This window comes from Azolla caroliniana, unplaced genomic scaffold (genome assembly GCF_043228905.1).
Source record: "Azolla caroliniana isolate FFs.n. ecotype wild unplaced genomic scaffold, voAzoCaro1.0.p SCAF_10, whole genome shotgun sequence".
In the NCBI taxonomy this organism is placed as follows: Eukaryota; Viridiplantae; Streptophyta; class Polypodiopsida; order Salviniales; family Salviniaceae; genus Azolla; species Azolla caroliniana.
The window spans coordinates 21,757,308-21,769,592 of record NW_028230445.1 but is presented as its reverse complement, the minus strand read 5'-3'; the positions used below and the strand labels follow the sequence as shown (position 1 = coordinate 21,769,592).

The following is a 12,285-nucleotide window of genomic DNA, read 5'->3' as shown; positions in this document are numbered from 1 at the left end:
ATTAATCATTGATGCTCTTATTTTAATCAAACTCTTTTTACAAAGGCCACATGGTACACATTGTGAATACTTTTAGTTCAAGACCTATAAATAAATAATAAATAAATGTATATATATGTCGATTTGTTTTTTAGAGGTTATTTTGTCGCTCTAGTTGTGAATATATGGGCATTACATCAAGAAGTTTGCATGCAATCTATGATAGAAATTACAATGCTAGATGATAATTGAATGTCGTGATAACTCTAAAAGGTGAATGTTGATTGTGATCATACTATTTGTGCCACATCACCTGCAAGTCTCAATGTCATGCAATCACTCTAATTTGCAAATAGAGAAGTAGAGATATAGCAGAATGATTTGTAAGGCCGTAATTATTGGTAGGAACTAATAAAACATCATAAATATTGACTATAACCAACAAGAGCTATAAAAACATCATAAATATCTGACTATATCTACAGTATCACGTGATCTTCATAAATAGAGATTTATTAAAATATTAATGGGAAATATTTCTACATTAACACTTTTTTCCCCTAATGTCAAGCTTTTCTGTGCTAGGTTTCAATATTGACTATCGAAAGGAGTTTATTGCATGACTAAAAGGACATGTAAACCAATCCTATGTGCATGCTTGTTCACCAAATAAACTCAAAACAATCTCATGTGTACGAGGTAATGCACGCCAGGTTAATTCAAGCATACTTGCTCACCTAATAAACTAACACCAAACGATCAAAACTACTCACTCAACAATGACAAGTTAGGTGCATGCATTTATCATGTAATCAACGTTGTAACAAAGAGTCAACAAAACGACATGTCGAGTTATTGACATGCATGAGGATGATTCAAACAAAATTAATACAACTCTCTAAATTGCACTTGGATTTTGAACTCATGGATTGGAAATATTCATAAATTGAACAATATATGATAGAAACATGTACAAATTTCAATGAAATTCCTTTATGTATACAAGTGTTTTTCTCGTTTGTTCTATTGTTTCACAATGACTCCTTTAGCTTACGAGTAGAAGAAATTTCCCAAACCAAGTAGACTAATAAAAAGTGTATTGAGGTAAGTAAATCAAGAAAATCTTGAACATTGATATAAGTTATACCAATGGATAGTAGTGCAACAATTCATTTGTCAGTGGAATAAAGACAAATTTCCTAAACATGAAGAGAATGCATACCAATGAGAAAGCACATGTGCTCCTTGGACCGACAAGTAACATTGTGACCTAATATACCTTTGAGAGATGCATTTGACTATCTAGGCTCAATTAGTTTTGCGACAAACCTCGATGGAATAAATAAATTTTTTTGTGAGCATTGAGGCCAATAAAAAAAAAGGAGCCCATATGACTCCCTATGGTAATATGTAATGAAGCTCCCCCCTCCCCCGCCCAAAAAAGTTTCCTAAAGTCTCAACTTGGGTAGTCATCATGCACATATAGTTCCATTCTTTTCGTGTGGAGAGCATTCCGGGTCAGGACGAGCTGAATTATGGATTCGGGGAGGGGGATTTGTAGGCGCCCACTATAGCTCGATAGACAAAGCACATATAGTTCCATTCTTTTCGTGTGGAGAGCATTTCAGGCCAGGATGAACTGAATTATGGATTCGGGGAGGGGGATTTCTAGGCGCCCACAATAGCTCGATAAACAAAGGAGGTAGGTGGTTAGGTATAAGGTAGGTGTATAGTGATCTAGATATAGCACACACACACACACTACAACTAGGTGTGAGTCTTGAGTTGATTGGGTTGGGTGTCCATTTCTCAACAACTAACCACACACACACACACACACACACACTATAACTAGGTGTGAGTCTTGAGTTGATTGGGTTGGGTGTCCATTTCTCAACAACTAAACATATGTATACATATGGGAGATCCATTTTTGTTGGTTGGGGGGGGGGGGGGGGGGGTTATTTTTTGCTTGCTTTGCAGAAAGGTCCCCCCCATCACCAGCTACTTTTCTCCACCTTTTTTATCTCGATGCCCACGTCATACTTCGTCTTTTCAGAGATCTGATGCTCTTCTTCTTCTTCCTCCTCCTCTTCGCCTTCTTCTCTCCTTGAGCAGAAGGAATTGTTAGCTTCAGATCACCTTGCTCACAGAAGAAGCTCTCCTCCCAATTTTATTTTTTTTAATAAATCACAAAATCACTGTTTTCCTGTTGATCTCACTCAAACCTCTCTACCGGTGAGTTCTCGATGATAATTCCTCTCTCTCTCTCTCTCTGTCGTTTTAGAACACGCTTCATATAAATTCATGTTTCGAACCATACATCCTTGTGGCCCTCTTGTCTGGAAGAAATCAAGTCTTAACCACTATCCAAGACCACATGTTCGGATGACCCTGAAATTATCCATGTTTCGAATTATATGCCCTTGATCGGTCCTCTCATCCCCAACAAACCAAGGTGTAACCAAGCTATCTGATAATCCATGCCCCAATTTGTTTTGTCAAGGGCTAAGTGCGACCAAGTATGAAACATTAGTATTGCCTGGCACAACTGCTGTTGGAATCATAAATCATCATTCACTTTATCCGATCAAGTGTGTGTGTGTGTGTCTATAACATTGACGGATGCAATCCACTAATTTTTCTAACCAATTCTCATAGGTTGGATTTATTATATTGTTATCCATCCTGTTCTACTAATCGGCCTACAATTGTTGTTTTTGTTTCTTTTCAGAGATTTGTATGATAAGCCCTTGATGGGTTAACATGGAATCTTTTCGGAGTCAACCTGGCAATGATGAAGAATACCGACCGGTCACGATCCCATTCTTGGTGGTGGGACAGCCATATAAGCCCTATAAATTCAAAATGGCTTCAAGAGAATGTATCGGGTAAGTCTTCAGATTAGCAGCCAAACAATTGACATGAATGATAGGATGTTTTATCCATTAAGAACAAGATATAGAAAATTTCAGATTCATGAATATGATTGAGAAGATCTGGAAGATATCACATTTATGGATATGATGTTTTTGTAAAGAAACAGGTTCAAGTGATTCATTGTTATGATGGATAGGCTGTTATTACCATCAATTGATCAAGGGAATTCACAGATATGAATTATAGTCAAGTGATTCATTGTTATGATGGATAGGCTGTTATTACCATCAATTGATCAAGGGAATTCACAGATATGAATTATAGGATGTTTTCACAAACAAATGGCTTGGATGAATGATAGTATTTTTTCACTATGAATTTAATATGTAGGATATTTGTGTATATGAATGACATCATTTTTTTAACTAACCAAGAAAAGGAGATTCATGGGCACAAATGTTATGATTTTTATTATTATTAAAGAAGCTAGGAGATGCATGGATATGAATGATAGTATGTTTATGAAGAAGTAAATTATAATAGGATGTTCCACTAAGAAAAAGATGTAGGAAATTCATGGATACGTGTGATAGGATGTTTTTACTAAGAAAGAAGGGAATAATAGTATGTGGGAAATCATACATTTGTGCATTAGGCAGAGAAATTCTAATGGTTTTCTTCTTACTTTTTTGCCAGAGATGAATGGAAAGGTGGCTGCCATGCTAACAATAATAGAAGAGGATGCAGATTCATTTGCTCAGAGAGCAGAGATGTTTTACAGAAAAAGGCCAGAACTGATCTCCTTGATCGGAGAGTTTCACCAGAACTATCGGGCATTGGCCGAGCGCCACGATACCCTCACCAGAGAGATTCGCTTGAACGTAGCCCCAGCTTTACAAGCTCAGTTAGGGGTCTCTCCTGAATCAGCTCAGAATTCCCCCACCGAACTTAGTTCAAAACGAGGTATAGACGGGTTTGATATCATTAGTCCTTCCTATTCGTACACCGGGCCTTCTGAATTCGATTCTGATAGCCCATCTGCAAAGGCTCATACGGATGAAGATGAATCATCTCCATTGGCTTTTCGTATGAATAATTTGACTCGAACATTTGGATTCAAGCACAAGTTTCCAGGTTTTCATGATGATGTTGGTCGGAGTGGTTCCGAGCCTGTGGCTGTTGATGTTTCACAGCTTCACCGTGATCTAAAGCACTATCAGGAGGAGAATAAAGCACTCATTACTGATGTTGCTAAATTGAAGACAATCCAGTTCGAGTTTTCGAGTATGCAAACAAGATTGAGGAGCCTTGAAGCAGAGGATAAGACCAGTAAAAAGAAATTGAAGTCTTTCCATGAACAGGGACAGAAACTGGAAGAGGAGAACCTTAAGTTAAATCATTCCCTTATTACATTGAAAGAAGAGAAATCACAACTTGCCGAGCAATGTACCAAGCAGGTCGAGGAAGCATATCAGAGAAATAAGCACTTAGAAAGTGAAATTACAGCTTTCAAGCATCAACTCTCAGATATCGAGTCTCTTAAAGCAGAGCATCTGGAAAAGATCAAGGAAGCAGAAGCATCTAAGCAGAAGTTGCAAGATGCTCTTACATCTCTTCAAGAAGAAAGTGAGAAGGATTTACTAATTGCTAAGGAAGCCTTCGAACAGCAAATACACGATTTACAACAGAAGATTCTTGTTCTCGAGGAAGAAAATCAAAGGCTCAGAGATCAGATTGAGATGAAAGCATCTGCTGTGACAGAGCTTGAGAATAAACTGAACAAACTTATCACTTACAGGAATGATCTGGAGCAGCTGTTTCTGGATTCTGAGAAGGAGAAGAACCTTTTCCAGCATGAAAAATCTATAGCTGAAACAAATGCCCGGGATTTGCAGGAAGAGCTCAAGCTATCTGAAAAGGAGAAGCAAACTATTACTCAAAAGTCAGAGCAGCAGGCTGGAGAAATTGAGAAACTGAAGGAAATAGTCAGTAGGTTGGAGGAAGAAAATACAAGGCTCGAATCTTTGAAAGTTGAGAGTGCAAAGCTCATACTAAAGCTCAAATCTGACGTTGATGAAGCTGTTCAGGCAAGGGAAAGCTTGGAAGCTCAATACGAGAAATTTAAAGAGAAATGTGAATCTTTAGAAGCAGCCGAAATAAAGCTTAAGGAACAGATAGCATCCAGTTCTTCAGAGATTTCCTTTCTTAAAGATGAAAAGTTGGCATTTGAGGGCATGGCTACGAAGGCAAGTTTGGAAATTAAAGAACTTCAGCTCAACCTCTCATCTTTATCTGCAGAGAAGGGAGGTATCAAGGATGCCCTTGAGAAAGCATTAGAGCAGGCAAGAAAAGGCGATGAGGAGTATCGAAAGATACACGAGGAAGCCATGGCTAAGGCAGCAGAGGGTAGTATGCTCAAGCAAGAGCTTGCGACCCAGAAGGCCCTCCTAAAAGCACTAGAAGATGATTTGAGCTGTTCCTTAAAAGAGAAGGATGTTTTTCAGCAAAGAGAAGCAAAAGCTTTGCAAGCAATCTCTGAACTAGAAAAGGAGCGATGCGAGATTAAAGCAAATCTGGAATCCAAATTGGTAGTTGCTGAGCTTAAAATTTCTTCGTTGGAAAGTGAGAAAATGAACCTAACAATTGCAATGCAACAAGTAGAGCAAAAGTGTGAAAGCTTGCAACAACAAAACAGTGACCTAAATGAGCGCTACATTACAACACAATCAGACCATCAAGTCACAGCTGAGGCAGCTCAGAAAGTTCAGGAAGAACTTGCAATCCTTATGGTAGCTCAAAAATCTCTTCAATACGAAGATCATGCTAAGGCTCAGGTCATCGAAAAACTGAAGAATGAAGTCAAATCACTAGAAGAACAGATCCACAATTCAAGGGAAGATAACATCTCGTTAGCAAGGCAGAATGAAGATTGCACCAGGAAACTCGGTGATTTTGAAGCTCAAATAAATGATTTGAAGCTAAAACTCTCCCAAGAAGTGATTGCACATGGATCAGTGGTTGATCAACTGGCCGAGAAAGAAAGAAGCATTGAAATATTAAGTGAAAAAATTTCAGATTTGCATGGCCAAATTGTAGCATTGAATGCTGACATTTCATCACGTTTAGTCCATGAACATGGTCTAGAGGAGCGGATAAATTCTCTCAAAGAGCAATGTGATTCTTTATCCACAGAACTTGGGGAATGCTTGGTGAGGAAAAACCACCTTGAGTTAGAAGTGAAGGAGTTACATCAAGCTAATGTCTCAGAAAAAGAAGCAAATAAAGTTCTGCTTCTTAAACAACAGAAATATTTAGATGAGATATTTACTGTAAAGAAAAATCATGAGGAGCTTGAAACAAATCATCGCCATTTAACAGAAGAGCGATTTCTACTTCTTGGTGAGGTTGCTACTCATTCAAACCGGCATAATGACATGCAGCATATAATCTCTAGTTTGGAAAGCAACAAGGAAATAATGCAGCGGGAAAATCTGTCACTGAAAGATCAGCTTGTTAAGGTTGAAGAAGAAAATAAAATCATAGTAGAAGATAATGAGAAGGCTAAGGTAGAAATACATAATTTGCAATGCAAACTTTCTGATTTGGATGCACGAAATGTAAACCTAATAAATGAAGCTCAAAACAAGGTGAGAGACATTGGCAATCTTGAGGCCGAGGTTGCTCTTCTGGAGAACAAGAATTCAATGCTTTGCAAGGATGTGGCCCTTTTACAGGAAGATAAATCTGTTTTGAAAAACCGAGAAGAATCATTACTTTTAGAGTTGCAAAAGAGCTCTGATGTTACTCAGAAGCTAATGACAGAAATAGAGACATTGAATGAAACACTTTCCAAGGCTGAAGCAGCCAACAATTCCTATTCACAAGACCAGAAGAAAAGGCAGGAAGAGAAGCTTTCCATGATGAAGCAAATCGATGATTTCCAGAAAGAGATTATCCTGCTCACAGAAGATAGAGCGAATTTAACTAGAAACATCAGTACTCATGTAGAAAAATATAATGAGCTGGAGGAACATATCAAAGTGTTAGAGAGCGAGAAAGGGGTAATGGAGAAAGATATAATGGTGGCATTGCAGACAGGTGACAGTCTCAAGGAAGAAGTGTTGAACCTTCTGAATGAGAAAAAGCAACTCACTTGCATTGTTGAATCCTTGAAGAAAGATATGCATAAGCAAGATGAGGATTTTCAGAGGTTGCAACAAGCATTGAACAGTGCAGAACAGGATAAAAAGATTATTATGGACAGACTAAACTTAACTATTGAAGAGAAGGATGCACTAGATCACAAATTCACAGATCTGCTGAAAGATTTGGAGGAACAGAAGTCTGAAGCCATAAGGGCAACTGGAGACCTACTGAAGATGCAGACTGACATTGTTCAACTGAAACAAGATAATGCTAAAACCGAGGATACTTTAAACTTGGCTATTCTGGAAAAGGATGAACTAGATAAAAAATACACGAACATTCTTAAAGATTTGGAGGAAAAGAAGTCTGACGCCATAAGAGCAACTGGTGAACTGCTGAGAATGCAAGCTAATGTTGTTCAACTCAAACAAGATAATGCGGAAACTGAGAATGCCTTACACTTAGCTATTGGGGAGAAAGATGCTCTAGCTAAGAAATGTGCCGATTTGCTGAAAGATTTGGAGCAAAAGAAGTCTGAAGCGACAACAGCAACTAGTGACCTGCTGAAAATGCAAACTAACCTTGTTCAACTTAAACAAGATAATGCTAAAATAGAGGATGCCTTGAACTCTAAGTTTGAGGAAGTGGGAAAATTAGAGCAAGATGTTTTGGCTTTGCAAGCAGTAAAGTTAGAACTCGAGAAACAGTTGCATTTGTCTTTATCACATGCCGAAAGCCGCGAGGTGGAAGGAAACATGCTTCAGGACAAGCTTGCAGATATGCAACACGAGAATGAAAGGCTAGAGGGACTAGTTACTCTGTCGGTGGCTTACAGAAGGGATGCTGAGAATACAATACTAGAGAGCAATGAAGAGATTAGAAGGCAGAGGGACGGGAACAAGTTGCTCAAGCAGGATTTATCTGCAACACTTGCAGCTAAAGGGGAGCTTGAACAGGTCCTTGGTGATTTGCAAAAGAAGAAAGCAGAAGTCGAAGAGAAGTTAGATGAAATTAAGAAAGAATTGGAAACTACACAACATGAACGAGATGAGTTATCATTGAATGTCGAGGCTGGAAGGCTGCAGTTAAATGATAAGGTTAAAGAGGCAAACCATTTGCAAGAGCAGCTTAAATCTGCAGAAGCTAACAAACTTGATGCAGCAGAGCAGTATTCAAAGATGAATCATGAATGGAATTCAAAACTAAAGACCATGGAAAAACAAATCGAGGATCTCAACTCAGAAAATTTCCAAAGTAGAAATGAGCTTATGCTTCAACAACAGGAAGCCATCAAGTTCAACGAAGAGATCAATACTTTGCAAGCTGAGGGAGTGGCTTTGCGAAAGGAGAAATCCCTATTTGTTAATCAGGTGACAAATCTAGAGAAAGAACTTGAAGACCTAAAAGTGCAGCTTCATCAAAGGGATGAGGCTATGCAGAGGCTCTCGGTTGAAGCAGAAAGTTTACAGAAAACCCTCTCCTCAATAGAGGAGGAATGTGTAAGCCTAAAACAGCACCTCCAGAAAGATAAGGATTCCCATGATGCAGCTGTGAAGACTACGATTGAGGAAATGTCTCATCTTAAAATGGAGCTAGAATCTAAATCTAGGATGGTAAATGAACTACATAATGAATCATCTGTCTTAGAAAGCAAGCATTTGGAAGCTGTAGAGGAGTTGTCTGTAAAAGAAAAGCTTGTGTATGAACTGCAAAACAAAGTGGCATCTCTGACAGAAGAGAACAAGGACATGGCCTTTAAGTTGGATAGTGGCCTGACAGAGATTATGCAATTGAAAGCGGTCCTAAAGGATCTTCAAAATGTTCAGCTGAAGGAGGTTCATGATAGGGTCCTTAAGTTACAAGATCAAAGCAAATCCATCACAGCTTCTCATCAAGAAAAGGTTGCAGAGAATGCTTTGCTTAGAGGAAAGGTGGAAGAACATAAAATTACAGTTTCGAAGGTGGAAGAAGAGAACGTGATGCTGATTTTAGATTTGGCTGCCCAAGCCACAGTTTTAGAGAAGCTGACAAATGAGCATCATGAGAAAGTTTTCATGTTGCAAAATGAAAACAAATCTATTGCAGCATCTCATCAAGAAAAAGTTGCAGAGAATAGTTTCCTTAGAGGACAGGTGGAAGAACATAAAGCTACAGTTTCCAAAGTGGAGGAAGTGAACATGATGCTGAAGAACAAACTGGCTGCCCAAGCAACAGAATTAGAGAACTTGTCGCAGGAGCTACATGAGAGAGTTTGGAAGTTACAGAATGAAAGCAAGTCTATTGCAGTATCTCATCAAGAAAAAGCAGTGGTGGGTGATTCGTGTGGAGAACAGAGTAAAAAACACATATCTGCAGTTTCCAAAGTGGACGAAGAGAATATTCTTGTGAACGCCAATGTTTCGGCTGAACCAACAGAATTGGAGAACATGAGACAGATGCCTCTTCAAACAGAGGAAGAACATGAAGAATCGGTAAAAGCTACTGGATTGCTGCTAATACAGGTGGAGGAATCACAGAAACCATTGAATAGATCAGAAGAAGAGAATAACCACATGAAGCTACATGCACGCAATGGCACTAAAGAAGTAACTTACCCTAACGTATCTATGGCTGAGTTAGAATCTCATTATAAAGCACTTGAGGTTCCTAAAGAAAGCTTGGTAGCTAAACTGGACGAAGATGTTCTCGTGCAAGATCTGGAGGGTGAATTAGCTTTTGACAGCACACATAAGATGAAACATGCATTATGGATTGGACTCCAGAAACATGTCAGGGATTTATCTCAGATGCTATCTGAGATGGAACATATTGATCGGATGATGTCGAACGACAGTGATGGCAGCTTCACTCCTGCCAGGGATGAAATTGCTTTATTAGAAGAGGAAACAATTGCCAATATTAAGAAACAGATATTCCACTTCAAAGCGCAAAATGGGACCTATGGAGCTGCAAAGGAAGTGATTTTGTCTGAAATCATCCATGATGAATTTATGAAACAGCCATTTCATCACACGGAAACAATCAACTCTGAAAATGCGGTTGAAAGCTTCAGTTTGAAGAGTATGGTTCTTGTAATGGTAGATGTTGTCAACAAACTGAAGGAGAAAGTAGTTGTCTTCAAGGATGAACATAAAAGAGGACAGCTTGCAGCAAGAATCGAACAAAATCCAGAAGCTGTAGAGGATGAGAGGATAAATAGGCAGGCAGACTCTGCTTCTGAAATGCAGAATGCTGAGAAATTATTATACAATCTGCAAGGCAAGACACATGGAATGGGGGAAGAGAATAATGAACTAAAAGTAGAACTGGAGACTGTAAAGATGGAGAACAAAAAACTACATGTGATGCTATCTGACTTGCAAGAAAAGGATATCACATATGCGTTGCTTTTGAAAGATAATTTACTCATCTTGTGTGAGGAGATCAGACTGGTGGCGAAAGAGCTGCTCGATGGTAACGATGAAGATAGAAAATTCCAGGAATGTGTGGAAATACTGAATACCTTGCAAAAAGGAGGCTATAATAGCATTCCTCTGGAAGAAGAGAGATTGTCACGATATGAAGAGATGGTTATTGAGGGCATGAATCTAGATAGCCTGCAAGATAAAACTTCTGATCTAGAACTTGCCACAGCCCTAGTGTCAATGCAACATCAAGAAATAGTGGAGGATGTCACTGTGTTGCACAAGGCCGTGGAAAACCTGAGAATGCTATTACAAAACTACTCGGGCAAAGTAGCAGAGGAAGCCTCTGCAGAAGAGACGAGGCAGCCAAATATATCAGAACAACCAAGATCACCCTCCATTCAATTGAGGATGAGGGAGACTACTAATGAAGAGGAGGCAGCTGCCAAAGATGTTCAAGAAACATCTCTCATCACTGCAGCTAAAGAGCTACTGCAAGAAGAAATCGAAGCACTGGAAACACGCTCTATAGAAGGGGAGGGTGAGCTGCAGGGGCTAGCTAGGTTGCATATAAACCTTGGTACACGCTTGCATCAAGTACTGATGGATGAAAAGCTGGAGAGTGAGTTGATAGGATTGAAGGAAGAACGCATGAAACTTAAAGAAGACCTACAAGCCCGTGTGGAACAAGTGGAGAAGATGGAAGCAGAGTTAGGAGAACTACAAAAGCTTCTCAAAGAAGGGAATGCGCAACAAGGATCGATGGATGCGAGGCAAAAACACCAATGGGTGGATAAGAGGAAAAGAGCCGAGGAAAGAGTTAACAAGTTAACAGAAGAATTGGTATTGCAGAGGCAGCAAGTGAGCAAAATGAAGGAAACGGTTATGCCTTGGACTGAGCAGCAGGAGGCTGTAACCGAGGAATTAGAAGTGCAAGTACTTGATCTTGTGAGCAAAGAGAGTGCCCCTACAATGGATGGATGGGATGATGAATATGTGGGGAAGCTGATGGAACAAATGAAGAGTTACAAAGCATTGACTAGAAGACATTCGCTTGATCTACAATCGGTGGGGAAGGAGCTTATGAGAGTTAGCTCTACCATTGAGATCACCCAAAGACAGCTTTTAAATAGGCCAGAAGAGGAGGAAGAAGATGTAGAAGAAGAAGAAGAAGAAGGAGAAGGAGAAACCTCTTCGCGGAGGAGACGGGAAGCAAGTGTCTCAAGGAATAAAGTTTCAAGCAGCATTGAACGGAACCGAAGGCTTCGAGGATACGGGCTCTCCTGGTTCTTGTTGCTATTTGGGTCAGAGAGAAATGTATCCCTTAGTAGAAGCAATAGCAACAAGAGAAGAAAGAAGTTAGGGTGCTGGAATTGTAATTCATGCATGAAGTCTCCTTCTCATACTAATAAGCATGTTAAGACTGAAGGTAGCCAGTCATTTGACAAGCAAATAGCTCAAACATAGTGTTTTTCATCCTGTCATCTTGGAATCAACTGAAGCAAAGAGAGGCGCACCTTATTACCATTCTCATCCTTTCTTTGGTTGCTTTCACATTTTTTTTGCCATTTTTCTTGGGATACTCCATTTTTTCGACTCCCCCCACCTTGGCACTTGGCTTGATCCTTACAAGCAACAAGTCGAAGATAGCAGGTTATGTAGTCACATAATAAGAAGGATCAGCATTGTATTATTATTCAGTTAAAAATATCATATTCTATAAATATAATAAGTTGATGTATTATCAGTTGTCTCGCAGATCAAATATGTCGCCAATGCTATATATATTTTTAATTGTTGTACTCATCAAATGGATCCACGAGTGTTGAAAGGGAATATGTACACTATTGTAAAAAGAGCGACAAGATATTTGACT

General features: G+C 39.2%; 1 protein-coding gene across 1 annotated transcript; it reads left to right on the top strand.

The window, feature by feature from the left end:
- The first annotated feature begins 2,055 nt into the window (after positions 1-2,055).
- Positions 2,056-12,156, top strand: LOC147859601 (uncharacterized). The gene is made up of 3 exons (XM_087325515.1): positions 2,056-2,217; positions 2,714-2,870; positions 3,556-12,156. The coding sequence occupies exons 2-3, from the start codon at positions 2,774-2,776 to the stop codon at positions 11,874-11,876; spliced, it is 8,418 nt and encodes a 2,805-aa protein (XP_087181641.1). The 5' UTR covers positions 2,056-2,217; positions 2,714-2,773; the 3' UTR covers positions 11,877-12,156.
- The last annotated feature ends 129 nt before the right edge of the window (positions 12,157-12,285 follow it).